The following is a 26,171-nucleotide window of genomic DNA, read 5'->3' as shown; positions in this document are numbered from 1 at the left end:
GGCATGGCCGGTTGGTCATGTGACTGGGTGGGTGATGTCACTCATCATACCCAGCCCGGCCTTCCAGCCACTCACCTCAAGGGCAGAGATAGGATTCAGCCGGTTGGGACTAATCACACCACTGACTGGTCCTGCCCCACCTATTTTTTGGGCAGTTTTCAGGCTGTTTTCAGCCATTTTTCGGGCTGTTTTCAGGCCATTTTTGGGGGGCATTTTTGGCCTGAAAAACAGCCCAAAACAGCCTGGAAAATATACCGAAAAACGGGCGGGGGCAGGGCCAGTCAGTGGTGGGATTTGCCGGTTTGCCGAACTGCGCAAAATCATAACTACTGGTTCACCCAAACCAGTGCGAACCAGCAGCAGCCCACCTCTGCTTATGCTACATTATGTTATGTTATAACTTTCCCAACCTGGATATTTTCCAGCTATGTGGACTTCAACTTCCAGGATTCTCAGCAATGGACCTGCTAGTAGAGGATTGAAATTTATACATTTAATAGATTCCCAATTGGGGAAGACACTTTAAGAAATGACCCAATTCATTTTTTGTTTATTTAACTATAATTAATAATATAATTCATTTAATAATAGTAATATTATTACATTATTTAAATGCCTGGTAGATGAATTATATAGCATGATATTCTGTAGTTGCCCAGAGTCACTTGGTTGAGATGTGTGTCTATAGAATTTGAATGAATAAATAAATAATACAATAAAATCAGAATAAAAAGGAAATGCACGATATAAAATTATGTACTTTTAAAATAATGCATGAGGGATTGATGTAAGAGATCTAAAAGAAATATACCTTGGATAAATAATGTGTTTAAAATATGAAAGAATATACACATTTTAGTCTAGAGTTGCAAAGCATGGCGAAGTCAGGGGGGCATTCCTGAAAAATCCCCGTCTTCCTACCACCTTCCAAAGTTCAGGACATGGGTACATTCAAGAACTTTACTAGATACTTATGGAGAAGATCTTTTGCAAGACCCAAGATCTTTAGATCTTCACTAAAGGTGACTTCCAGGATTTTGAATGGTTATATGATATTTTCATAGTCTATTAATCAATAGATTATATTAATTAAAGGTTCCAAAATAGTTTAAATCATGCTTACATTAACCAAAAACAAGTGTTCTAGGCTATAGTCTTTTGAATGGCGGGTTTCCTTCACCTGTGGAACTGCTGTTATCTATTGTAATGTCAAACAATAGGTATGAGTTAGAGCAGAGGTGGGCTTCAGCAGGTTCTGACCAGTTCTAGAGAACCGGTAGTGGAAATTTTGATTAGTTCGAAGAACCGGTAAATACCACCTCTGATTGGCCCCTCCCCCATCTATTCTCTGCCTCCCGTGTCCCAGTTGATCAGGAGGAAATGGGGATTTTGTTGTAACCTTCCCCTGGAATGAGGAGAGAATGGAGATTTTACAGTATCCTTCCCCTGCCACGCCCACCAAGCCACGCCCACAGAACCGGTAGTAAAAAAAATTTGAATCCCACCTCTGAGTTAGAGTTGTGGTACAAAAGTTTAGTAACAGCTATTCTATTCCAGATTATAACTGCCACTCTGCTGCTGAATCTTGAGGGTGTGGCAAGTCTTAAGGATAACTGTATCAGATATGAGGCGGACCGTGGGATGGCTGCATGGAGCATTTGAAGAGAACGCTCCCAAGATGGTTGACTTGATAGTGGTGGACATCATAAAACTTTCATTTATCAGACAGCAGAGAATCCCCTCAGGATAAATGTGGATCTAGGAACATTTCTGGAAATTCTGATAATGCAGTTTGCTCTGGTTGCAGCATCCTAACCTTACAGTCTGTGTTTATATTAAAAAGAATCTGAAAAAATATATATTAGCAAGCAAGGGAAGTGTCCTTGTATTTACCTAACAGATGCTAGAGTCCTTAAAGGTCCTTGTTTATATTTATGGACACCCTCTGGAGGAAACATCTCTAAATTTCTAAATGTTTCCATTGCCAGATTTTAAAAAATGAGTAATTTTTATCCTGAGGCTATTTTAATTGCTGCTTTTAGACTGAGATTTGTTTTTGTTGTAGCTGCTATTTTTTCATTTAAGCCAAACAGAATATTTTTACATTAACAGATGGGCAGATATTGATAAAATAATTGAACAGAACACTTTGAGCGAAAAAACGTATTGGATCGTATAAAGCATCCTGTTACTTATAGCATTCTAATAGATGGCTCACACTAATTTCAGTCCATGTTAATTTTAGACATGTTCATTCATTTGTGGTTATTTTAAGTTTAGGTTCATGTATTTGTTTGCTGGCCTGCCTCTGTAACAGACTCTGGATGTCTTTTAAAGTTACAAATAATACAGTGAAATAACCTTTTAGTAAAGCATTGTCCTCTCCCTCCCCCCCCCCATCCCACCCCCTTTGTCAGGTTGTGTTTTTGAGCCAAGAATAATACTACAAAATAATATCTGAATAATGCCTTCTGATCTGTGGGTTGCCTTGGAAATGCTGCTGGAGTTCTTCACTTTAAAGTGTGACCAAGCAAAAGAGGTTTAATGGTCGGAACAATTAAAAGATTTTTAATCCTGATATGGTGGAATCCTGACATAATCTGTTTTAATTTTCTAGATTTTTAAAATTTATATATTTTAAAAAATAATGTGTACCATACTCATTGAATGATCCAGGATTTCTGTCTTTTCACCAAATCTGCAAGGGGGTTTAAGCTGAGTCAGAGATGTTACAGGGCTACTGTGTGAAGGTCCCTTGGGCCAAATCCAGCCATCTGGTCACAGCAAAGATGAAGAACTTCTGGGAATCAGCATAACATCACTCCATATGGCCCTAGTTTGCTATCATTTTGTAAATCAGACCTGCTGATTTACAACCTCTTCATACATGCAGTGTAGTTTCCATTCATTTTTTTGTGATTCCCAAGACAATACTGAACACTTCTAATCGTACTGTTGATGTATTTATCTACCCAACTCCTTAACGATTCTGCACGGCTTGTTAAAAAAAAAATAGAGAGGAAAAACACAACCAGCCAGAAAAGTACTAACTATCAATAGAAAAACCAAAAGCATTGGGATTCTGCAACCACCCTATCCTGAGGCCTGGGAGAACAATCAAGTATTAATTATTTTATGAATGACATTAGGGTGGAAACGACAAATCTCTGGAGATGAGTCATTCCAGAGGACAGGCACTGCAGCAGAGAAGACACGCTTCCTGAGTCCCACAAGGTGACATGGTTTTAATCGGCGGGAGCCTGAGTGCACTAATTCTGCTTGTGTCAGGCCTTCGAGGCGGTCCAGCCAAGCAACCAACCCATGAGTACCAACACTACTTTCAAATTCAAATCTTTATTGTCAGTGCACAACATATGTACAATGAGCTTGGTTGAGCTCCCTCAGTGCACTCCCCCCCAACACAACTCATAGTGAAGACAAAAAATCCCTAACCCAATAAATCATATTAACAAAACACCCAGTCCTGTTGCACCAATGTGAATATGTTACACATTGCGCCGGCCCTGCAGTCCATCATACTACATAGTTATGATGTTATTTCTCATTCAGGAGTCTTGACAGCCCATGGATAAAAACGGATCCTTTTATTGTAGGCTCACAGTAACAGATTCTGCAAGCACACACACACACCTTCCTCGCCTTTACTTTCCTAGGTCTCTTCTGTAGAGGGTCCTGTCTATGATGCTTTCCATGGCCACCTCCCTTCTGTGAACTGAGATATAGGAAGTCCTCAATTTATGACCACAATTGAGCCCCTCCCCCCAGATTTACGTTGTTAAGTGAGAAATTTGTTAAGTGAGTTTTGCTCCATTTTACGACTTTTCTTGCCGATTTTTAATGTAATGCCAGGGGAGATGTAGATGTGGATTGTCCTTTAAGCATGAGACAGATTCTCTCTGCAGATAACCTTGAGAGATTTTACAGGGCATCTCTAGGAGCATAACAAACCAGGATGAAACCCATAGAAAACAATCCACTGTCTGGTTTTTGAGAGTTCCTGTCTTAATTTTCCACAGTGCCCTGGAATGGTATATTGGCAGCATTGTGGGAAAATTTGGACGGCAACTTGCAGAACCACCTTCCTGGTGCTGATAGAAATACTTGCAGCTCAGGGATGATGGCAGCAGCTTAAAGATGCCGCATTTGAACCATGTATTGAGTTGAGATATACATTTGTATTATATATCTTACACATAACATGTATTTATGAGCATCATTCCGTGGTAATAGATGCCCTAACCTGCTGCTATGGAAACAGGAGGACAAGAATGACTGTTTTTTTGTTTGGGCTTGTTTGTTTGATTTTGCCTCTGATGTTTTTCCAGTTTTCTAAAAATAAAAATGACATGAATCTGCAGTTTCTAAATTTATCTATCTTCCCATTTTGGTTGTGCAGTAACAGCAACATCTAGTGGCTACATACGTTAGTACACAATAAAAAGCCAATGATTTTGCTATGCAAGATGCATCTTTTCAGCTAGCCAAGTCATGCTGATGTTATTTTCTCTTCTGTGCAGAGAAGAATTCAGCATCCTTGCAGGGAAGTTTGGTTTTATTGTTAATTGTCCACTTTTCCAAACTTAGCCTCACAAGTACCCAAGTACTGAATATGCATAATGATATTTAAAACAGTTTAAACAATTTTAATGTGCACAATGAAAAATCAGTATGGAGTATAAGATGCACTGGTGTATAGGATGCACCTTAGTTTTTGGGGAGGAAAATTAAAAAAAAAGCTAATTGGTGGGTGGATCGGCCTCCCGGAATACCCCCAATCAGCTGATCCCAGAGGTGAATTTTAGCAACAAGTTCGTTGGTTGTGAGCTCTGTGCCTTACTTTTTTTTCTGCCTCTGAAACTTCTGAAACTGTTTCAGAAAAAACTTTTTTTTTCTGCCTCTGAAAGCCTTCGAAACAGAGCTTCAGAAAAAAAGGCTTTTTTCCTGAAGCTTCGTTTCTGAGGCTTTTTTCCTGAAGCTTCTTTCAGCCTCTGAAATCTCCATTTGCGAGACTGGGCGGGGCTATATTCGGAGTATAAGACACATCCAGATTTTCACCCTCTTTTGGGGGGGGGAAGGTGCGTCTTATACTCCGAAAAATACGGTAGTTTAGCTAACTTTTAGATGGTTACCTCCAAAGGAACTCATTTAACTTCCAGGGGGAGGTTGTTCTAAAGTACAGAGGCCATGAATGAAAAGCAGCATCTCCTTACCTCAGCCCAGCAAAACCTCGTGATAATGGGACACCACCAGCAAATTACCCCAGAATTGAAATCTTGGATGAGTCCGTTCTAATTTGAGAGGACGGTCCTGCAGGTACAAAGGAACAAAAACCAGCACTGTGAATTACACTGAGAAACTATTGGCAGCCAGTTCAGAGTCTGCAAACAGAAGTGTAATTATGCTCATGGCTATGAGTGCCAACCAACAAACGTTCTGAATTGTTGCTTCTGAGCAATCTTCCAAGGTAGCCCCATGTAGAGTAGTTTCATTTCAGTAGTAGTACCATAGTAGTAGTTTGACAATAAAAGTTTGGGTCACTGTAGCAAGGTTCTCTTCAGTCAGGCCTAGGGTGCTGATGGACAGTTTGATATAATCTGCATATTGATAATGTACCTCACCTAGATCTAGAAGCCTCTAGAAGACAAATTACTCTCTTAGCAGCTTATACATGTTAAAAAGCAGGAGATAGAACCAAATACAATGAATGTATTTGGGGGTCAGGGTTTTTTTTTTTTTTTTTTGTAAAATGTTCTATAATTATAGAAAAAACCGACTAGCCTTCTATTCTGTGAGAAAAGGAGCACTACTTCTCAAAATGTGTGACTGAAATTCCTCTTTAGGAAGTCTATTTGCTTTTCAGAATATGGGCTACTTTTTAGCATGTTTAGATGATGTGAAATGTTTTTCTTCTCTCTCTAATGCTTGGGCTGCCTCTAAGCAATACTTTTCTGATTTGAAAACGTGTTGTCCACACATAACAGAACCCTTAAGATAACATGGTAGCCTTCAATTCAGAAAGCATTTAAATAGGAATGTGTCAATCAATATCCATTAGCAATAACACTGAAATGCAATATACATGTTATAGCCTTGAGTATAAGCAGTCCTTGATTTACAACCATGCATTTAGCAACTATTCAGCAGACATACAATGGCATTGAAAAAAATGACTTATGACTTCTTCTTCTTGTGCCAAATCTGTCATCGGACGTTGGCGATCATGTTGGCGATCCTATTTTTATCAACAGCCGTATGAAAAAGTGCTGCTGAATTTAGTCCAAACAAGTCCCTTAGATTTTGAAGCCATTATGTTTTTCTTCTGCCTGGACCTCGTTTGCCTTCAATTTTTCCCTGGAGGATTAAGTGAAGTTTGGCGTATTTTTCCGGGTGTCGCATCACATGTCCGAAATATTCTAACTTATGCTTTTTAATGGTTTTGATGATTTCCCTTTGCTTTCCCAGGCGGCTTGTCACCTCCTCATTTCTGATTTTGTCAACCCAGCTTATACGTAACAGCCATCTGTAAATCCACATTTCAAATGCTTCTAGTCTCTTCAAGTGGTTTTCTGTCAGAGACCAACTCTCTACTCCGTAGAGCAGGATAGAAAAGATGTAACATCTGACAAGCCTGATTTTCAATTTTAGGCTTATGTTCTGACTTACGACTAGTACTTACAATCACTGCAGCATTCCCATGGTCACATGATCAAAATGCAGGCACTTGGCAATCCGCGTGCATTATGATACTTGTGGGGTCCTGGGTCATTTGACCACCATCTGTGGCCTTCCCAGATGGCTTCAGACAAGCAAAGTAGATGGGGGAAAGCTGGGTACACTTAATACAACTGCATGATTCACTTAACAACCACAGTGATTCACTTAACAACAATGGCAACCCCCCCCCCCGCACATAAAATCAGGTGCAACACAGTTAACCAACTTGCTTAGCAATGGAAATCCTGGTCCCAGTTATGGTCATAAGTCAAGAACTAGCTGTATAGGACAAGGGGGCAAAATGATGGTGTGATGTGTTTGGATAACAGTTACGGTGTCTAGATGCTGTTCTAATTTGGACTTTTTTTGCTGATATTGCAATATATTAGTAGTATCTCTTGCTAGAAGGCTGTATTTATGTATTTATGGCTGGCTTAGACGTGTAATTACCATTGTTTGCTATTACAGTGATTCCATATAGAACTGTGATTATCCCCATTAAAAAGCTAAGCAACGTAATCACAACATCAAACCCTTGGATTTGTGTTTCTGGAGAACTGGGCGATACTGGCATTATGCAGATTCCAAAGAACTTGTTAGAAATGACCTTTGAGGTGAGTTCAGCATCCTATGCTTCCGTGCCTGCTATGACAAGTGTTGGATTTTGAGTATCTGTCGGGAAGTGCTTGTTCAAAAAAACTGGGATAAACTTTTGAGCATAGCACAACATTCCTTTCAAAAGCAGGCACAAATGTGTACAGCACAAAGCTGTTGGTAGGGACAGAAACATGCTTGCTGTTTGATAAATCCTTACTACCTCTGCTCTCATATGCAACACAACAAATTTTATCCTGCCACTGTTTTCCTTTTTTTAAAGATTTGGCAGTAAAGTCATTTTTTTTTTTAAAAAAAATCCTTTTTTCTCCATCACTCATAACATGATAGTCTGGTGAGGTTTCATTTCCAGAGTGGTGTTAATGACATCAATCAAATTCATAAGAGCCTGAATATTATTGTCAGCTAATGGGATAAATAAAGGAAATTGTTAATAGTCCCATAATTTTCCCCATAGCCTTGACAATGATTTGTCTGGTCATGTCATTGTGGCTTGTTATAAAAGCCGGAATTCTATAAGGGAATAGCATGTTTTTATCTTATGGTTGTTGACAGTGAGGGAAAAGTATTTGGCATATAGAATTCAACCCCAGCCTGAATCTGTCCTTTGTATTTTTGTGTGTCTTCATTTTTATCACAATGAATTTGTTCATTCTTATTAAAAAAAAATCGGTTCATACGATGACAGGTATCCACTTCCCTGCATTTTATTACATCAGCTAATAAAGGGTTTCGAATTTAGCCTTATTTAAGGAAACTGTATTTAGTCTTAGTCTCCCCCATATATGAATTCATGAGCAATCAAGCTGAAATATGAGAGAAAACATCCCTTCAAACATAATGCTTTCGGAAGCCTGATTTCACGCATTTAGTTGTCAGTCAGCAAAACTATTCAAGTGTGCGTCTCCCTCATTTGGCATTATATTTGTTTACTCTCCTGGATGGCGAACGGCTCTTTGTATGAATTAACTGCTTTGTGCTGGAAGTGACATTTGCTGAAACACATCTTCTGTCTGTCTCTTGGGATTTCAGCGATCCATACAGTCATGAAACAATGGATACATATGTGGACTAGACCACAATTGCTTTGACTCCAGCTTGTTCACTCAGACCATTCATTTGTCATATAGAATAACAGAGTTGGAAGGGAAGTCTTCTAGTCCAACCCCCTGCTTAGGCAGGAAACCCTACACCACTTCAGACAAATATGGTACATGCAAGCTTTATCAACCCAACCTTATTTGTCTTTTTAAGCAAAAAAAAAAAAGCGGGGAGATAGGTGATTTTGCCTACTGTGTATTCCAGAAGTGCAATTGGGATTTAAATGTTCCCCGTCCTTTTTTTTTCTTCTTTTACAGTGTCAAAACCTGGGGAAGCTAACCACTGTTCAGATCGGACATGACAATTCAGGACTGTTAGCCAAGTGGCTCGTGGATTGTGTCATGGTCAGGAATGAAATCACTGGGCACACCTATAAGTAAGCACGGAAAATACAAATGAAACGTTCCTAAATGTCCACAGAGATTCAACTCCGTTTTCATGTCCTTGCAGTATCAACGTAACTGAGTATGATTGTTTTCATGTATAGGTAGTCCTCAACTTACAACCATACATTTAGTGACCATTTGAAGTTACGGTGGCACTGAAAAAGTGACTTACAATGGATCCTCGCACTTATGACCATCGCAGCGCAGGGGCATGTGATCAAAAGTTGGGCGCTGCATGTCCCAGGGTCATGGGATTGCCACTGGTGACCTTCCCAGCTGACTTCCGTCAAGCAAAGTTAATGAGGAAAGCCAGATTTGTTTAATAGCAGTAACACTTGGATTTATATACTGCCCGATAGTGTGTTTTATAGCACTCTCTGGGAGGTCCACAATATCAGCATATTGCTGCCCCCAACAATCTGGGTCCTCATTTTACCAACCCAGATGGAAGGATGAGTCAATCTCGAGCTCCATCAGGATCGAACTGCATGCGATGGGCAGAGTTAGCCTGCAATACTGCATCTAACCACTGTGCCACGTGATTCCCTTAACAACTGCAATAATTCACATAACCGTGGCAAAAAAAGCTCATAAAATTGGATGGGACTCATTTAACAATTGCCTTGCTTAGCAATGGGAATTCTGATCCCAGTCATCGTAAGTCGAGGGCTACCTACCTGTATGGCTTTTGATTAGCAAATTACACTTGCAGATTAATGTTGCTATTTAGGTTGAAGAAATGTTTACAAATACTAATTTGGGAATAGTTGTTTTTTTTTAATGTGAGATGTTAGAGACCATTGTTTAAAGTTTTGTGACTGCAAAATTTAAAAGAGTTTTTATTGAGGGGTTTTAATGTTTGCCAGATTGTAATCTCAAAGTAGATTCGAATTGTTCAAAGAGAAAATAATTATTTCTCCAGTCTGGCAGTACTTTATAAGAAATCTGCAAGTTTTCAAGTAGAAAGATATCCTTTTCTTAATAACAGATCCAAAAAAGGCAAAACCACCACCACCAAACATTCATCTGCTTGCAGAAAGTCAAAAGTTGAACCGAGCTAGACCAAATCAGACAAGGAAATTGAGCTCTATAAATTAGGTTTACTTTCTGTACAAACATTTGTATTTTGTTTTTCTTGATTATATTACACCTATAAAAGTTGAAAAGCATTCTCTGCTCTGAAATAAAAAAAAAAGTTTTATCTTTGTAGGAACATTGTGCTTTTGAGGGGGGGGGGAGAGAAAGTGAGCATTCTCAGGAAGTACAACATAGCTAGAAAACACTTCAGATTCTATGTTGCTTAGCCAAAAACCAGCACAATTCCATGTCCCGTTATACCATAATCCATTTTTTCTAGGAAATAATTTTTCTAGGAAATCGGTTAATGTGCAGAAGAGTTGATACTGCAAATAACGTCTCCCCTCTGGCTGTAGGAATCTTCATGGCTAAGATATATATATCAATTCCAGGGGTGAAATGATACTGGTTCAGTCCGGTTCACCCGAACTGGTAGTAGGAAATGCTACCGATTCGCCAGAACTAGTAGTAAAAAAAGGCTTTGAAAAGTAAAAAAAAAAGTTCCGAGATCGTGTGGCACAGCTGACTGTTGCACAGCTGATCTTCGGAACTTTCTTTTTTTCTTTTTAAATATTTATTTTTACCACCAGTTTGCCAAAGCGAACCAGTAGCAGATTTCAGAGCATTTCACCCCTGATCGATTCTGCAGTGATCTCAGACTGATGGGCTGACCAGAAACTGAGAATGTGATAGGCAACACATGTATGCAAGATGTGAAATTAATCCTGTCTTGGCAAGAACCCAGAATTCAACTGCATCTTCCTCTCCTACCTTCAGGTTTCCTTGTGGAAGATGGTTGGGAAAAGGTGTTGATGATGGAAGCTTGGAACGGATACTCATTGGAGAGTTATTACTGTCATCATCAGAAGAAGATTTGGGAAAACAGTGCCGAACTCCACCTCAACAGAAATCCCCAACTATGGGCCGGAAATTGAGCATCACTTCCCTTACTGGGAAGAATATAAGTACGAGTAGCTACCTTCAGTAATAGCTTCTTGCATTGATATCAGGCATACCGGATGGTTATTGGGGAAAATTTCTTGCCAATGAGAGAGAATTTTAGTGGACTTGGTGCTACAGGTATTAGCAATAGCAATAGCACTTAGACTTATATACCACTTCATAGTGCTTTTACAGCTCTCTCTAAGCAGTTTACAGAGTCAGCATATTGTCCCCAACAATCTGGGTCCTCATTTTACCCACCTTGGAAGGATGGAAGGCTGAGTCAACCTTGAGCCTGGTGGGATTTGAACTGCTGAACTGCAGCTAGCAGTCAGCTGAAGTAGCCTGCAGTACTGCACTCTAACCACTGTGCCACCTTGGCTTCTTTTTATTACTTTCCCCACATCTAGTAGATACGTAAGGATCTTGCTGGGTCAGGCCAAGGTCCTATTAATTCAGAATCCTGTTACTCCACCAGGCTTTTAAGCTTCATTGTACTTTGAGTCCAGGTGTTTTCAACACTTCCCTGCTCTAGATGTTTTAATTCTTCAGTGACGTCTCATACATTGCAGCCAGAATCTGATACTATTTAGGAAGTGAGATTTTTAAAACAGATGCCCCTGCTTTAATATAAAATTAGTTCTAATTAGTTCCAAAAATTTCTCAGGCTAGACTAATCCCAATATCTGAAATACACATTTTTGTTATTATTTTCAGTGTTACGGTGAATATAAAAGCACTTTTGAACTTTTTTTAAAAAATCAAGGACCATTAAAAAAAAAAAAGAAAGCAAAGAAAGGCTACCTGAAGCAATTATATTTCTTTGAGAAGTTCACAAGCCTCACAGCTGTAGCCCTGTCCTACTTATTGTTGTTTCCCAACAATTGACATTCAGGCGTTCAACTCTTGATTATTGGTATCAAAACTGGTGGCTATTGATCATCTTGCACTCCATAAATATAGTTCCTCTTTTACAGTTGTCCAAGCTGTCTGCAGAGGGGCCTGCTATTTAACAGTAATAATGAAAAAAATAATGTAATATCATGATGCAGACCTCTGCCTTTCATTCTACCCTCAAGCCAGACATTGACTGCAAAGCCATTAAGTGATGTTTTGTGCCATGATATCCTGACATGGGTTTATCATTTGCCCTCCATTAAAACCTACAGTATGGTTGGCTGGCACTACATCTCATAATAGTGGTCTCAGCCTATGCCATCTTTCAAAATCTCCTGGCTGCTATGCTTGAAGCGCTAAATTTAAAGTCACTTCTCTGCAAAATTGAAAGTGTATATCTGAGAGACTGAGGCAGTGCAGTACTCTGGTAAATTATTGGAGTAGACCAGTGAGACCCTGGTTTGAAATTTGGTTCAAGTCAACCCTGGAAGTTCTTGAGATGATTTTTGGTCAGTCACTTAGTGATCGACCTCCCTCACCCATCCCGCCAACTACATCATCGATTTGTTGTAGAAGCAACATTGGAAGGGAGAATGCTATATACATCACTGTTTGGCCCTGGAGAAATATCAACCTAATGAATAAATCACTTATTGTTTCATTTCTTTCAGAACCTAACGCAGGTCAGATCCAAGAAGGCATAGGAGAAGCTGTGAACAATATTGTGAAACATTTCCATAAGCCTGAAAAAGAGGTAGTCTCTTAAACATTTGACGTAATAGGGCGCGTAAGCAAATAACTTTAATGGTTGATGGAATGTATTGTACAGGTGGGGCAGAATGATATTTACTGTATTTTTTGGAGTATAAAACGCACCTTTTTCCCCCCTAAAAGGGGGTGAAAATTTAGGTGTGTCTTATACACCAAATGTAGCCCCGCCTACCCACTGGCCCCCACCCTTTGGCCTCTGCCTCGCAGCAGTTACCTCCTTGCAAGCAAACAGCAAGAAAAAACAGCTCCTTTCAGCTTCAGCCCAGCCTAATTAGCACAAGTTGATTAGATCGGCCTCCCAACTCTCAGCTGATTTGCTCTCAGCTGTTTTGCGTAGGGCTCTGCTGCTTGCTGCAAAGAGGAGCAGATTTTTTTTTCCTTGTGATAATCAAGCTAAGCTGAAAATGAAAGTAAAGCAGGCTGTTTGCTGTTTGCTGCAACGAGGCAAAATTGCGCAGAGGCAGAGGGAGATCTCTTTTTCTTCTTTTCCTCACCAAAAAAGGTAGGTGCGTCTTATAGTCCTGTGTGTCTTATATTCCAAAAAATACGGTATTTTATATCACATCTGATCCATCATCCTCACAAATCATGAAGTCCATTATTTCATTTTATTGATACCTTATTAGATCCTTGTTAAATAACAGCGATCCTGCAGCATACGTCAGACAGCTCCATGCATATAGCATACCTACATTTTTATACGTCTGAAACTGGCTGGATGAAAGTATGAAATTTGCTTAAACTAGTACAGTACTCCAAGGTGCATAAATCTTCCTATTTTTTCAGCCCCAGCTTTTTCGTGCATTATGAAGAACTTAAAAACAATCACAATGTCCCTTAGAGTCTCTAAACAACTACAAACTTTGGTACAAGTTTTGAACACTTTGTTATAGGGGCCCTTATACCAAATGGATAATGTATATACTACTGGTGCAAGCAGTTTCTTGTCTCACTGAAATGTGAAATAGTATTTTAAAACAAGGGTTGTGCCATCTTGCAAACATTTTTTTTCCCTAGAGACATCTGAGGAGGGTGATCAAAAGACTTAAAATGACAGCTGTGTTCATGCAACTAAAAGCCTTATTTTTATTTGCACACATGAACACATCACATGCCTCATTTGGTTAAATAAAATATTACCCAACAGGATGTCCACAACATTGGTCAAAAAGATCGAGATGGGAGGGAACGACAAAAAGGGACAAGTTTTATATCTGTTGTGTTGTTAAGCTACCCTCTTGGCTCTTTGGACCCCTCTCTACAGTTGCTGTGACTACCACAATTGCAGGCACTGTGTGATATTACTCTGCTGTAATACATTTGCTAGTCTTTTTTTCCCCACCTCTTTTTTTTATTGTATAAAATACAAAAAAAAAGAAAGAAAAGGAAATAGGAAATTAAGGGAAGGAAAGGGAATGGGAAAAGGGGGTGTGAAATACAAGGGGGAAGAGAAAAAGAAAGAACAGAGGGGCATTGAAATGAAATTTTGATCTTGGTTTTGTTGATTAGCAAGATTTGGTGTTATAGAAATAGCTAGTTATACCCTGTTTTCCCCAAAATAAGACATCCCCTGATAATAAGCCCAATCAGGCTTTTGAGCGCATGACAATAAGGCCAAGTGCTTATTTCAGGGTTCAAAAAAAATATAAGACAGGGTCTTATTTTCGGGGAAACACAGTGTATTAATATGTAAAAGCAAAAAGTGGAGGTCAGAGTGGGTTCATCTTGTACTGTGCTAGGAAGAGTTGGAAATTTGCTAGTCTTTAAGATACCACAAGGTAATATTGACCCAGATTATCCCAGCAATAATTGCCTTTGGGAAAAAACTGCCTATGTCTCTTCTACATCTTCATTAGAAAACAAGTGTTTGGAGAATTACACAGTACCAAGTTAAGCCTCCCTGATTTATCTCCTCAATCCTGTGCACCAAAGAAGGTCGTTCTTGGAGAATACTCTACCTACATTTCAGAATGAAAACAGACATAAGGCCTTGTTTGTTCTGGAGCCTTTTTTATCTTCCCTGCATCACATTTTAAGTGATATATAAAATGGTTAAGATGGGCAAAAGAATGGTCCATAATTGGAAATGTACCAAATCAAGAATATTTTCACTGTACGTGAAAATCTAAAGAAGCTTATCACCAAATAGGTCACTATTCTGTTTTTCATGAGTCTGTGAAAATAAAGGTTTAGAAGAAACTGCTAATACAACATTTCTGATTGGGGTTAGATATTCCTGGGGCAGAATGTGTATTTTGAGCCTTTCTTTCTTTTTTCTTGGCTTTTTTCTGTAAATGCACGCTTTCTTTTGCTTAGTTGCTTCTCCTGAATAAGCCAAAATGAAGAGATGCTACCTTGCAGTTCAGCAATGCATTATTCCAGATGTAGCAAAACTAATTATTTCTGTAAATTTCTGAACAAGATTGGGTTTTTTTTTCCTCCTTCTGTAGCGGGGAAGCCTTACCGTTCTTCTGTGTGGGGAAAATGGTCTGGTGATGGCATTGGAGCATGTTTTCCACCATGGTTTCAAGTCTGCACGTATCTTCCATAAGAACGTCTTCATTTGGGATTTCATAGGTAAAAGTTCTGCTTCTTTGGATCAGTTGGGCTCTGGGCAGTAGAGATCCCTTGGAGTAGATGGTGCTTATTGCTGAAAATAGCTAGGGCAGGGGTGTCAAACTCAAGGCCCGTGGGCCAAATCCGACTCGCGGGGCTGGCTTGGAAATAGCAAAGGACCGGCCTGCAGTGTCTCTGGCAGCCAAAATGGGGTGTGTGGGGGGGCCATGTGTGGCCCGTTTTTGGCCTGGATGGCCTTCTGCAACAGTTTGCCAGCCAAAATGGGGTGCGGGGAGCCAATCCCATCTCCCCTTCCCCCCACCCCCCGGCTGGCCCGCAGAGGAGAACTACAATGCTGATCCAGCCCTTGAAGAAATCCAGTTTGACACCCCTGAGCTAAGGCAAGCCTACTCTTAGTCAGCAGCTGACTTTGTATATTGTACTGTGCTAAAGTGTTAGGTTTGGTTGTCTTATACTCTGGTGTGTCTTATACTCCGAAAAATAAGGTACTTTTTAAAAAAAAAATCAGAATAGCCAAAATGAGCTACTTCTGTGTTAATTCAGTTGCTGTTTTCTGCAGACGGCTCTGGTTGGGGTTTCTTGCCCCATGTTAACACTGAGAATGAAAGAGACCAATGATGGAGACGAATGGTTTAGCTATTCCCCATACTATAGCCAGAATTTCTCCAAATAGCTAATGTATCCTGTGTCATAGCTTCCCTTTTAAACAGGTCTGTCTTCGCAGAGTGATTCTTAATTTACAGTTCTAGTGTCAAATCAGAGAATGCAGAGATTATGTCTGCAGTAGATGCCTTAAGGGTAGCAATTAGCTCTAAATCCATGGCTACAGTGTCTTAATAGGTTAGGAATGCGTTTATGGACCTAAATTAGCTGTGGCTCTAGCGCTGACTTTGCTGTCGTTCATAAAATTCACTCCATACCTAACTGCAGAAATGTCACTGTAACTTTTCCTTACTTAATAAGTATTTGCAAAGTGATAATTGCCACGAATAAGTCTTACCTTAATGCTGGCTTGCTGGCTAGGTATTAGAGGTAATGCTAAAAGGAATGCAACTGATCATGAAACTGTACTCAGCTACATAATTGTATAATCAACACACATTTCAATCGTCTCTTGGTTTGAATTGGGTACAGCGCTTCCATTTTTTTACAGTACAAGTAGTCCTCGACTTACAACAGTTCATTTAGTGACCATTCAAAGCAGTGGTGAAATGCGATTTTTTTTGCTACTGGTTCTGTGGCCGTGGCTTAGTGGGGGGGGGTGTCATGTGACTGGCTGGGCTTGGCCAACTTTTTTTTTAATAAGTATTTTTTACTATCTTTTCGCCCGAGCCGGTAGTTAAAAAATGCTTATAAAAAAGTAAAAAAAGAGGTTCGGACGATCACAGCTGTGCCACACGATTGTTGAACCAATTTTTTTTTTACTTTTTTAAAGCATTTTTTTACTACCTATTTGCCCAAACCGGTAGTTTTTATTACTAGCCCGAAGCGGAGCGAACCGGTTGCATTTCACCCCTGGTTCAAAGTTACAATGGCACTGGAAAAAGTAACTTACAACTGTTTTTCACAGTTGCAACCTTTCCAGCATCCCCATGAAAGATCATGTGATCAAAACTAAGATGCTTGGCAATTGGTTCATATTTATGACCGTTGCTATGTCACAAGGCCGTGCGATCACTTTTTGTGTGACAAGCAAAGTCAACGGGGAAGCCAGATTCACTTAACAACTGGGTTACTAACATCAACTGCAGTGATTCACTTAACAACTGCAGCAAGGAAGGTCGCAAAATGGGGCAAAGTTCATTTAACAATTATCTCACTTAAGAACAAAAATTTTGGGTTCAGTTGTGGGACGTAAGTCGAGGACTACCTGTATGCTGTTTTGTGCAGCCTACTTTTATCAAGAAAAGCTCTTGTTTGAATGCCTTGTGAAAATCCAATTTTTTTTTTTATTATTATTATTTTTAATTTGATTTATATGCTGCCCTTCTCCGGAGACTCAGGGCGGCTTACAATGTGCTCAGCAATGTATTTTATCTGAAAATAAACGCAAGGGCCTACTTCATCCCTCTTAAACATTTCAAGTTGTGTGAAAGCTCAGAAGGAAGTGCCACTGAGTTCAGTGGAAACTATACTTTGTGCCTTCGATTCATTCCTAAATAAATGTATTGAGTAATTGAAAAAAAAAATCAGAAAGGCAAATGTGCTGAAAGGCAAGAGACAGGGACACTATTAGAATACTATTTTTTAATCCGGTGACTTTCTTGGATAAAATAGCAAATTCACTGACTGAGACATTATTCTGTGTTTGGTGACTTCATTCTCTCTTTTGTCCATCTTCAGAAAAAGCTGTAGCCTATTTCGAGATGACTGACCAGATTGAACACAATGAAGACAATGTCCTTCTTCAAAAATCCTCTCGCAAAACCTTTTGCCACTACGTCAGTGCCATCAATACTGCTCCGCGGAACATAGGGAAGGATGGCAAATTCCAAATTCTAGTTTGCTTTGGAACTCGGTATGTAGAGATTTAAACATAAAAGAATTTTGAAATGAAAGGCACCGTATAATGGTATTGAACGATGGAGGCCAAAATTCTCAGCCTCGGTAGCTGACTGAGATCATTATCCGTTCATGATCTTTTCATTGTTGCCTCCAGAAGTTGTGAATGCTCCAACACTGGAAGTTTTTAAGAAGAGATTGGAGAACCATTTGTCTGAAACGGTATAGGGCCGTTATGGCAAACCTATGGCACACGTGCCGGAAGTGGCACGCAGAGCCATCTCTCCAGGCATGCGAGCAGCCACCTGTTGCTCTTCTTGGGTTCCAGCGCACCAGCCAGTTGGTCTTCACGCACTGGAGTGCCAGAAAACAGAAGAGCAGCCGCCTGGTGCACATGCATGCGCCGGATGGCTGCTCTTCTGGGTTCCATTTGTACTGGCCACCTGGTCTTCCGGTTTCTGGTATGCATGTGGACGCGAAGACCAGCTGGCCAGTGCGCATGTGCACGCCGTAAACCGGAAGTTCATCTTCCCAGTGCATGCATGCGCACCGGGCAGCTGCTCTTCCGGTGCGTGCATGCACACCGCCCAGCTGGTCTTTATGCGTACATGCACACCAGAAACTGGAAGACCAAGTGGCAAGTGCGCATGCACGCGCCAAAACCGGAAGACGTGCCGGCACTCCCATTTTGGCACTCGATGCCCAAAAGGTTTGCCAACACTGGTATAGGGTTTCCTGCCTTAGCACGGGGTTTATTTATTTATTTATTTTATTATTCATATTTCTATGCCGCCCACTCTCTAAAAACTCTGGGCAGCTTACACCAATAGATAGTATACTAAATAGCATATTGCCCCCAACAATCTGGGTCCTCATTTTACCCACCTCGGAAGGATGGAAGGCTGAGTCAACCTTGAGCCGGTGAGATTTGATCCGCTGATCTGCTGAATTAGCAGTCAGCTGAAGTAGCTGCAGTACTGCACTCTAACCACTGCGCCACCTCGGCTCTATGTTAATAGCAAAAGCAGAATAAAAGGACTTCCAAAATTGATTCCCTGAATGCACTGCAAAATCCTCCTATGGCTTCTTGGCATCCAGTCTTGAATCATGTTTCTAACTACTTAGATGTAGCCTGGCAGCCAGGATTTGTTGTTGTTATTTAACCTAAATCCATCTTGCATCTTATGCCGGTAATATAGTGCACCTGATACAACTTGGTGATACTTTCTCTACAGGGATCATTTGCTCGCCCAGTGGATTCCGTTACTGGCAGAGTGTCCCCCGCTTAGCCGGATGTATGAAGAAAACGCTCTTCTGCGCGATCGCATGATGGTCAACTCCCTCATCCGAGTCTTACAGGCACTGCAGGACTTCAACATTGTCTTGGAAGGGTCACTCATCAAGGGGGTGGATGTGTAGCCTTGCAGACACCTTTTGTCTCTCCCTCTCACTTCTCTCCTTTCCTTGGCAAATGAAACGCATCGCACGGGGAAGAGGGCAGAAATCTGTAAAAATGGCAATTGTTGGTGATCATATCCCGCTCTGTGTTTAGATCGGCTTGTTGGTAAATGGGAAGTGGGTGTGACAAGACTCACACACGCGTGGTCTTCTTACTGATCTGCCCCAAGGCTGCAAAGGAGCTCAGTTGTAGTATCATAGTTTTCAAATGAGAGGTTTTGTACAAAAGAGTATTTTCATGTGTTGATTGTGTGTAAATAGGCTATCTTCCTTTAGAAATGCTAATTTTTTTCTTAGGATCGGTATTCTAGGGCCAGGGATGGGGAGTGGGGGGGGGGAATGTAGCTTAAAACAACTTTGTAGGGGGAAGGGAGGAAGCATTACTTGCGCATAAGGCGCGGGGGGTGGGGTGGGGGAAGGAACCAGTTCATGTTGTAAATATTGTACAAATGTAGTGGGGGCGGGAGGAGGTTGTGTTGCAAAGGTAGCCACTACTGAATCTCTTGCGTGAGTCTACATCAGAGTTTCTCAACCTTGACAGTTTGAACACGTGTGGACTTCAACTCCCAGAATTCTCCAGCCAGCAACGCTGCCAAGATTGAGAAACTCTGGTCTACATTGTTTGCTGCTTCCCTGTATATGTTGATCTCTTGTTATGCCATTTACTGTAGATTCAAACTTCCTTGTCTGTGCACTGAATCATCTCCAGGTCATAGAGATTCTGCATCTTCCTGATGGATCTTGTCAATCAGCTCAAGGAGTCATCGTTTGTTTGTTTTTTAACCTTGAGCAATCCCTGTACTACGAATGGGTAGATGTTTTAGAAATTTTGCCACTGGAGATGATAACAATGGAAGAAAAACAGTATTATAATTGTGATTATTAATTATATTTTCAGTTTCCTCCCCCCCCTTCCTCATTTTGGGCTAACAATGCTTCTTCCACATTACTTTCTTAAAAGAGCAGAAAGAAAACTTGGAAGAAATGTGATGCTTTATCATCAGCAATTTAGGTACGAGTCCCTTCAAATAATTTTGGATAGATAAAGATTGCAATAAGCCATGCTTCATTTTAAACCCAGTTTGTTGTACAAGTTTGAATTAGCCTTGCAGATGTGCAAAACAGGTTTATTTTACCTGGTTTATTTATTTTGCTGTTCTTGCACTGTGCTGATTGATTAGATTTGGACAAAAACCAGGAATAAGCCAGGAAAAACCATACCATGCAGGCCTATTAACATTCCAAACCACAACAAGAGAGTAATAAAAATGTCCTAAATTAACTACCATTTAGCCTCCAACTCCACTTGCATGTTATGACAACCCAAAACCAAGTCATAATGCCTTTAAGCAATGTGTGAATTCAGCCCATAAACCCATGTCTATTCCCTCTCCTGTATTTAGGAAAGTGGGCAGTTTGCACATTGCTTTATTATATTGGAGGATTTTCCTATTTGATGGCGTGCTCATATTCTGCTCACAGATTCCCCGCATGAACAAGAACCTTGCTGCAAAAATTGTAGATAAGACCCCGCCTACATCTGGTTATTAGGTAGAAATGGCTTTCCAAGTAGAAAAGACTTAACTTTTAAAGCTGATAGTTACATTACTGTACCTGTGTGGCTTGGGAACGAGTTCTCCATTGCTCCTTAACACACCATTCAAAGAAGATAAGGAACATATAGTCACTGGGGAAGTAACGGTAGCACAGAAAATGGATTGAAAATGTAATTTCTCCTGTGTAATCCTAGCATCCACAGGTTACCCCGGGAGGCATATTTATACAAGTGCATACAATTCATCGCAAGGGGATTTGGGAATGTGAAACTGGCTTTTCAAGGCCAACAACTTCAAATCCGTGGGGGATGATAAAAAAAAAATCTTTACATAGCTTCCGCAGGAAGAAAGCAAGAGTCCAATTATTCCTTACTATGAACTTTATCCCAGTGATCAGAGAGTCCAATTATTCCTTACTTTATCCCAGTGATCAGAAACTAGATCCTGAAATACCGCAAGGAACTCCTATGTAATATTGATGTACAGTAGGTGTGTCTATGACATGGCATTGATTCTATATTTAATTTGTCCAATGAGCTAAGATGCAATCCTAATTAAAGCTGATGAGAAGGGTATCCATAGGCGTTACATCCTTTTTCCTTACCCATTAGTATAGTATTAGTATACTGCGTAGTATACTTTTCACAGTGAAGCTTTTGAAACTTCAGCTCTTGGCTTTAACCTTCCCTTAAGCAGAGAAATATTGTAATTTGGCATCCAGTCCTAACCTTAGCTCGAAGAGACAGACTTTGGACTGCGATTCTATTTAATCTTCATTTCAGCTTTTTATATTTCTGGATCTTTTCTTGTTTAAGGCCTCAAAAATGGGGATTGAGGCCCAGATGCAGAAAACGAATAGAGAGGCTGTCAGAAATACCGATAACGTATGTTTTGTTTTTCTGCATGTTACAAAACTACCCCAAAGCTGGAACCTAAGGCTTGTTTTCAATAGTATGGCATTAAAAGAAAAGGCAAATGCTATTTGGGTGACTCCAATTCATTTCAGATGAACCAGGAGCGAGCTGGATTGCTAAACAGATTTCTGCCCCATCTTTGTATCGATGGGTCTTGTTTGTAAATCCTTTTCTGCTGACAGGACGTGAACAATGTTAAATGCATTATGCTCGAAAGTCACATGTCTCCCAACATCTTCATTCGTGTGTCGTGCTCAGTATCTTCCCTGATAATGTCGTTTTCTGTTTCACAGCATATGAATGGTGTGCAAGGAACATTATGTACAGTATATTCTTTTTAGGCAATAAAGTACTGTATAACTATGTAGTATTATTACAGCCTTGAGGTATTTTTGAAGCATGGGATTGAGCTCTAATAGACTAGTTCTGTTTGATGACTTCAGGAGTGCAGTTTTTGGTGATTTTTTACCTATAGCGTGCAGCTTTTCCCCTCCTTTAAACAGGCAGCACTGATCACTTGGGCCCGAGTGATTTGGTCTGTCAAACATTCAGAAATCATGAAGAGTTAGTTCTCAAAATGGCGAAGGTCATGCTTTCTAAAACTTAATGCATCCTATTCATATCAGTGTTAACCGGTTATTCGTTTTTAGAAGCTGAATATTTAAAATTACCAAAGCTTTCTGTTAACTTACAAAGTAAAAGGAAGAACGCTATGTTTTTTCTAGTATTGCTATGCTAGCATAGTTTAAAAAAAAAAAAATACCAGAGAAAATGGAATATAATTGAGAAGTGGATTAATATGTAACCATAATGAAATTGTTTTAAATTGCAAACTTTGCCACTGCAACCCATTCGCTCAAAAGTTAGGTTTCACTGTGTTAAATGAGACTTGCCTCTGAGTGAAGAATTTCGGGTTTCTGCTGTTAATTGCCTCTTCTGAATATGTTTTAAGAATATGCTTGTGATTATTTCATTGATATACACCCTCCCCAGCAAGTGTCTATCACATAAGGAAATGTTGTGTGTTAAACTTGAAATGTACAAAATACCTGGTGTAGTTACTAAATATTTCGTTTTCCCCAACCATTGTTTCTTCAGAATATGTTGCTATTTTATCTTTCACATTAGCAGATTAATCAGGATTGGATAATATTCAGGAAATGAATATTGGTTGAAAAGTATTGTTATTTCAAGCACTTTAGCATACATATCACAGACTGAAGCGGGTTTGTTTTTCTCCAGGGTTTGGATTAAAACGAAATGCAGCTTTTCATGCAATGGTCTTTACAAATAAAACTGTGAGAATAGCAAAATGTGTCCTGTGCGATTTGTTACCTTAAACAAAAAAAGAAACCAGAAAAATAATCAACATATTTGCTGGGAATTTGGGAATATTTATATCAATTTATACATAAGATTTATAAATCACCTTGGCAATACACAAGATCAAACCCAGTTAAAAAAAAAAACTAATATGTAAACATCTGGTGAGATTACAGAAAGAGTGTCTAGAAAACCTGTTCTGGATTATTTGCTGTTGATCTGATGAAGAGGTATTAAAAGTCATGCAACATATGTACAATTCATTTGAACAGCCCGCACAGTGATAATACAGAAATTACTAATGACATGTTAACTTTGGAAGAATTAAAAAATGGATAGGAACGTTATTAAAGACTTGAAATGTACTGCAGGAAGGCGGAATATTTAAAATCCTTATCTTCAATCTTTCTAATGAAAGACTTAACATGGCTTGTTTCCACGCTATATTAAGCTGTTTTTAACTGGTTTGTTGAAACTAACTCCATAGGGCTTCAGCAGATATAAAATGGGTGGATTTGCAAATCATGATCAGCCACCATATTATGCATGAACCAAGCCATTGTGTTAATCCAGTTTTACCGTTTGCCATTTAAATTACAGTGTCTGAAGGATGTTTTCTGCTTTCATTTTTCCAAATTTATCCTGTTGCCGAGTTCCAGTTGCTGATGGCTGTGCTTTGGCTCATAAAACAGGCCATTTGTTTCCATTTGCCCATAAACAAAGAAGAGCTTTGAGTGAGCTCATATTTCAAAGCTGACATGTGACTGATGGGTGTTTTGTAGAGATGATGCCCTCATAAAATAGGTAAGGTGATATTCTGCGGGAATGACCTGTCAAATGCTTAGAAGACACCATCTGACATTACGTTGATGCGACAATGGAGAGCAAGCACATTGTCAGGATTTTGTTTAATTATATTTTAAACCTAATTTTAATATTACTCTCACAATTAAGTTAGCTTCCTTTTTGGGAAGATCTAATTTATTTTCCCAATTTAGCCAATTTACTTCTCGAATTCCCAGGTGGCATTCAAGTTCTAGCCAGGCCCGAATTTTGCTTTGTTTCAAAGCTTAGTCTACTTTGATCAAATGCTAAAATCTTGTGTGCACACACAGTCTCCAGAACAGGTGGGAACAAGCTTTTTGCAGAATGTAAGTCTTAAGTACCCATTGCATTCATTAAGCCCAATCAGAGTTCCCCAGAATTGACTCGGTCCCTCCCAAGTTGTATGTTTTAAGAAGTCATCACTTCACCTCCTTAAAATTCTCTTTACCCCAAAGCTTTCACCCTAAAAGGAATCCAGAATTTGATCCACCTACTACCTACGATGATGTAAAGAAACAAACTTAGTATTTATGTTTTAGTCTGTCCATTTAACCATGTGTTAAGTAAACCATAGCTTAATGTTTTTATATATTTTTGTTAAAACTTAAGATATAAACTAATATAAAGAAAAATCAAAAACTAGAAGGAAAAAAGATGAAAGATAAAGATACAAAAAGCGGTTTCTGATATTCCTCAGCTGTTATAAGTAAATATTTTAACCTCTCTAATGTTACATATTTTCTATAATTATCCTATCATCAAAACTATATATTACAAGTTCATTTTTTCTCATTTTTATGCAAAAGCTCCATTAGTCCTCCAGTAAATATGTCTTTTCTCTAATCCAAGAATCCATTTTACCAAACTATCAACTTCACTAATCTTCCTCCATAATAGAATGTCAGATCTCTCCATGCCTATAATAGTTTTTTCTGTGAATATAGTAATATCCCCACAGTAATCATATGCTGAAACAATTTCCTTGGGTTATTATTATTATTATTTTTTTGGTAACTGCTTATCCTTTAAAGCAAACTGACTTTATGCTATGAGTGAGCACAAACTGCATTAAATCTTTGATGACAATTTTTTTAAAAAATTTGATTTATATGCCGCCCTTCTCCGGAGACTCAGGGCGGCTTACAATGCGTTAAGCAATAGCCTTCATACTTTTGTATATTTATACAAAGTCAGCTTATTGCCCCCACAAACTGGGTCCTCAATTTACCTATCTTAGAAAGGATGGAAGGCTGAGTCGACCTTGAGCCTGGGGAGAATTGAACTTGCAGTAATTGCAGGCAGCTGGATGTTAAATGCTGCCTTAGGAGGCATTAGCCTCCTACGCCACTCAGGCCCCTTTGTTTAAGTGTACAATCTTGCACACTTGAACAAAAAATCAAGCAAAGGTTGCTATTACTGACCATGATCATTCACACCTTGGTTACTACCTAGCGGCATTACTTCAACAGGCTCTATGTAAGGCTGGTCTTGAAAAATACTCAGACGTTTCAACTGATTCAGAATGCAGTGGCACCTGAAATTCTGGACACGTTCACACTGCTGTTCCACAAGCTACACTGGCTTCTCAGTGCCATTCAAGGTTATCCCCTTTAAGAGTCTGATGTACAAGAGTCCCAGACCAGGTTATAGGACCATCCAATTTTGAGGATCTCTGGCCATCCCATCAGATATGACTGGAAGGACCTACTCCAAATCACCTCTATCAAAGAGTGGCATTCAAGATCCAGAAGGCCCCAACCTTCCTAGACTTCCAGAAGATCTGTCTCTTCCTGAGTCATTAGGGCTGGGATGTTAGAGGAGCCCAAAGTACACATGCTGTGCAATATTATGCAGTGCCTTGTTTTTTGTGCTTGGATTGTTACTTTGGTTTGTTCTATTATATTTCTTTTGGTTGATAGTCATTTATGTAAGAGGGTCAATCATATGACATTTCTAAATAATATAAAAATGTAATAATGTTAATACATGTTCACTACAGACCCAAACATGCATAGCATTTTAAAAACATAAATGCCTATTCAGACAAAAATGTGTATTTGATTTTTATTTATTTATTAGTCATATTTCTATGCCGTCCACTCTCCGAGAACTCTGGGCGGCTTACACCAATAGACAGTATACTAAATAGCATATTGCCCCCAACAATCTGGGTCCTCATTTTACCCACCTCGGAAGGATGGAAGGCTGAGTCAACCTTGAGCCGGTGAGATTTGATCCGCTGATCTGCTGAACTAGCAGTCAGCTGAACTAGCTGCAGTACTGCACTCTAACCACTGCGCCACCTCGGCTCATTTATTTATCTCACCTTTTATTATTTTATAAATTTACCTTAAGGCAGCCAACTTATCCAATTGTCCTTCCTCCTCCTATTTTCCCCACAACAACCTTGTGAGGTAGGTTGGGTCTAAGAGTACGACTGGCTCAAAGTCACCCAGCTGACTTTCATGCCTAAAGCAGAACTAGAACTCAAA

At 39.6% G+C, this 26,171-nt stretch overlaps 1 protein-coding gene across 2 annotated transcripts in view; it reads left to right on the top strand.

The window, feature by feature from the left end:
• The window catches only part of DENND5B (DENN domain containing 5B), a 125,687-nt gene extending 102,843 nt beyond the window's left edge, over window positions 1-22,844 (top strand). For both annotated transcript variants that reach the window (XM_034403498.3, XM_034403497.3), the window contains 7 exons: window positions 7,204-7,349; window positions 8,709-8,827; window positions 10,692-10,879; window positions 12,425-12,507; window positions 14,975-15,101; window positions 17,445-17,619; window positions 18,839-22,844. In XM_034403498.3, the coding sequence (XP_034259389.2) occupies window positions 7,204-7,349; window positions 8,709-8,827; window positions 10,692-10,879; window positions 12,425-12,507; window positions 14,975-15,101; window positions 17,445-17,619; window positions 18,839-19,022 (1,022 nt within the window). In that variant the 3' untranslated portion in view covers window positions 19,023-22,844. The remainder of the gene's footprint in view (window positions 1-7,203; window positions 7,350-8,708; window positions 8,828-10,691; window positions 10,880-12,424; window positions 12,508-14,974; window positions 15,102-17,444; window positions 17,620-18,838) is intronic.
• The last annotated feature ends 3,327 nt before the right edge of the window (window positions 22,845-26,171 follow it).

This window comes from Pantherophis guttatus, chromosome 7, assembly GCF_059756535.1.
Source record: "Pantherophis guttatus breed Tessera chromosome 7, ASM5975653v1, whole genome shotgun sequence".
Classification (NCBI taxonomy): Eukaryota; Metazoa; Chordata; class Lepidosauria; order Squamata; family Colubridae; genus Pantherophis; species Pantherophis guttatus.
The sequence above is the reverse complement of the archived record's forward strand: the minus strand, read 5'-3'. Positions and strand labels throughout refer to the sequence as shown.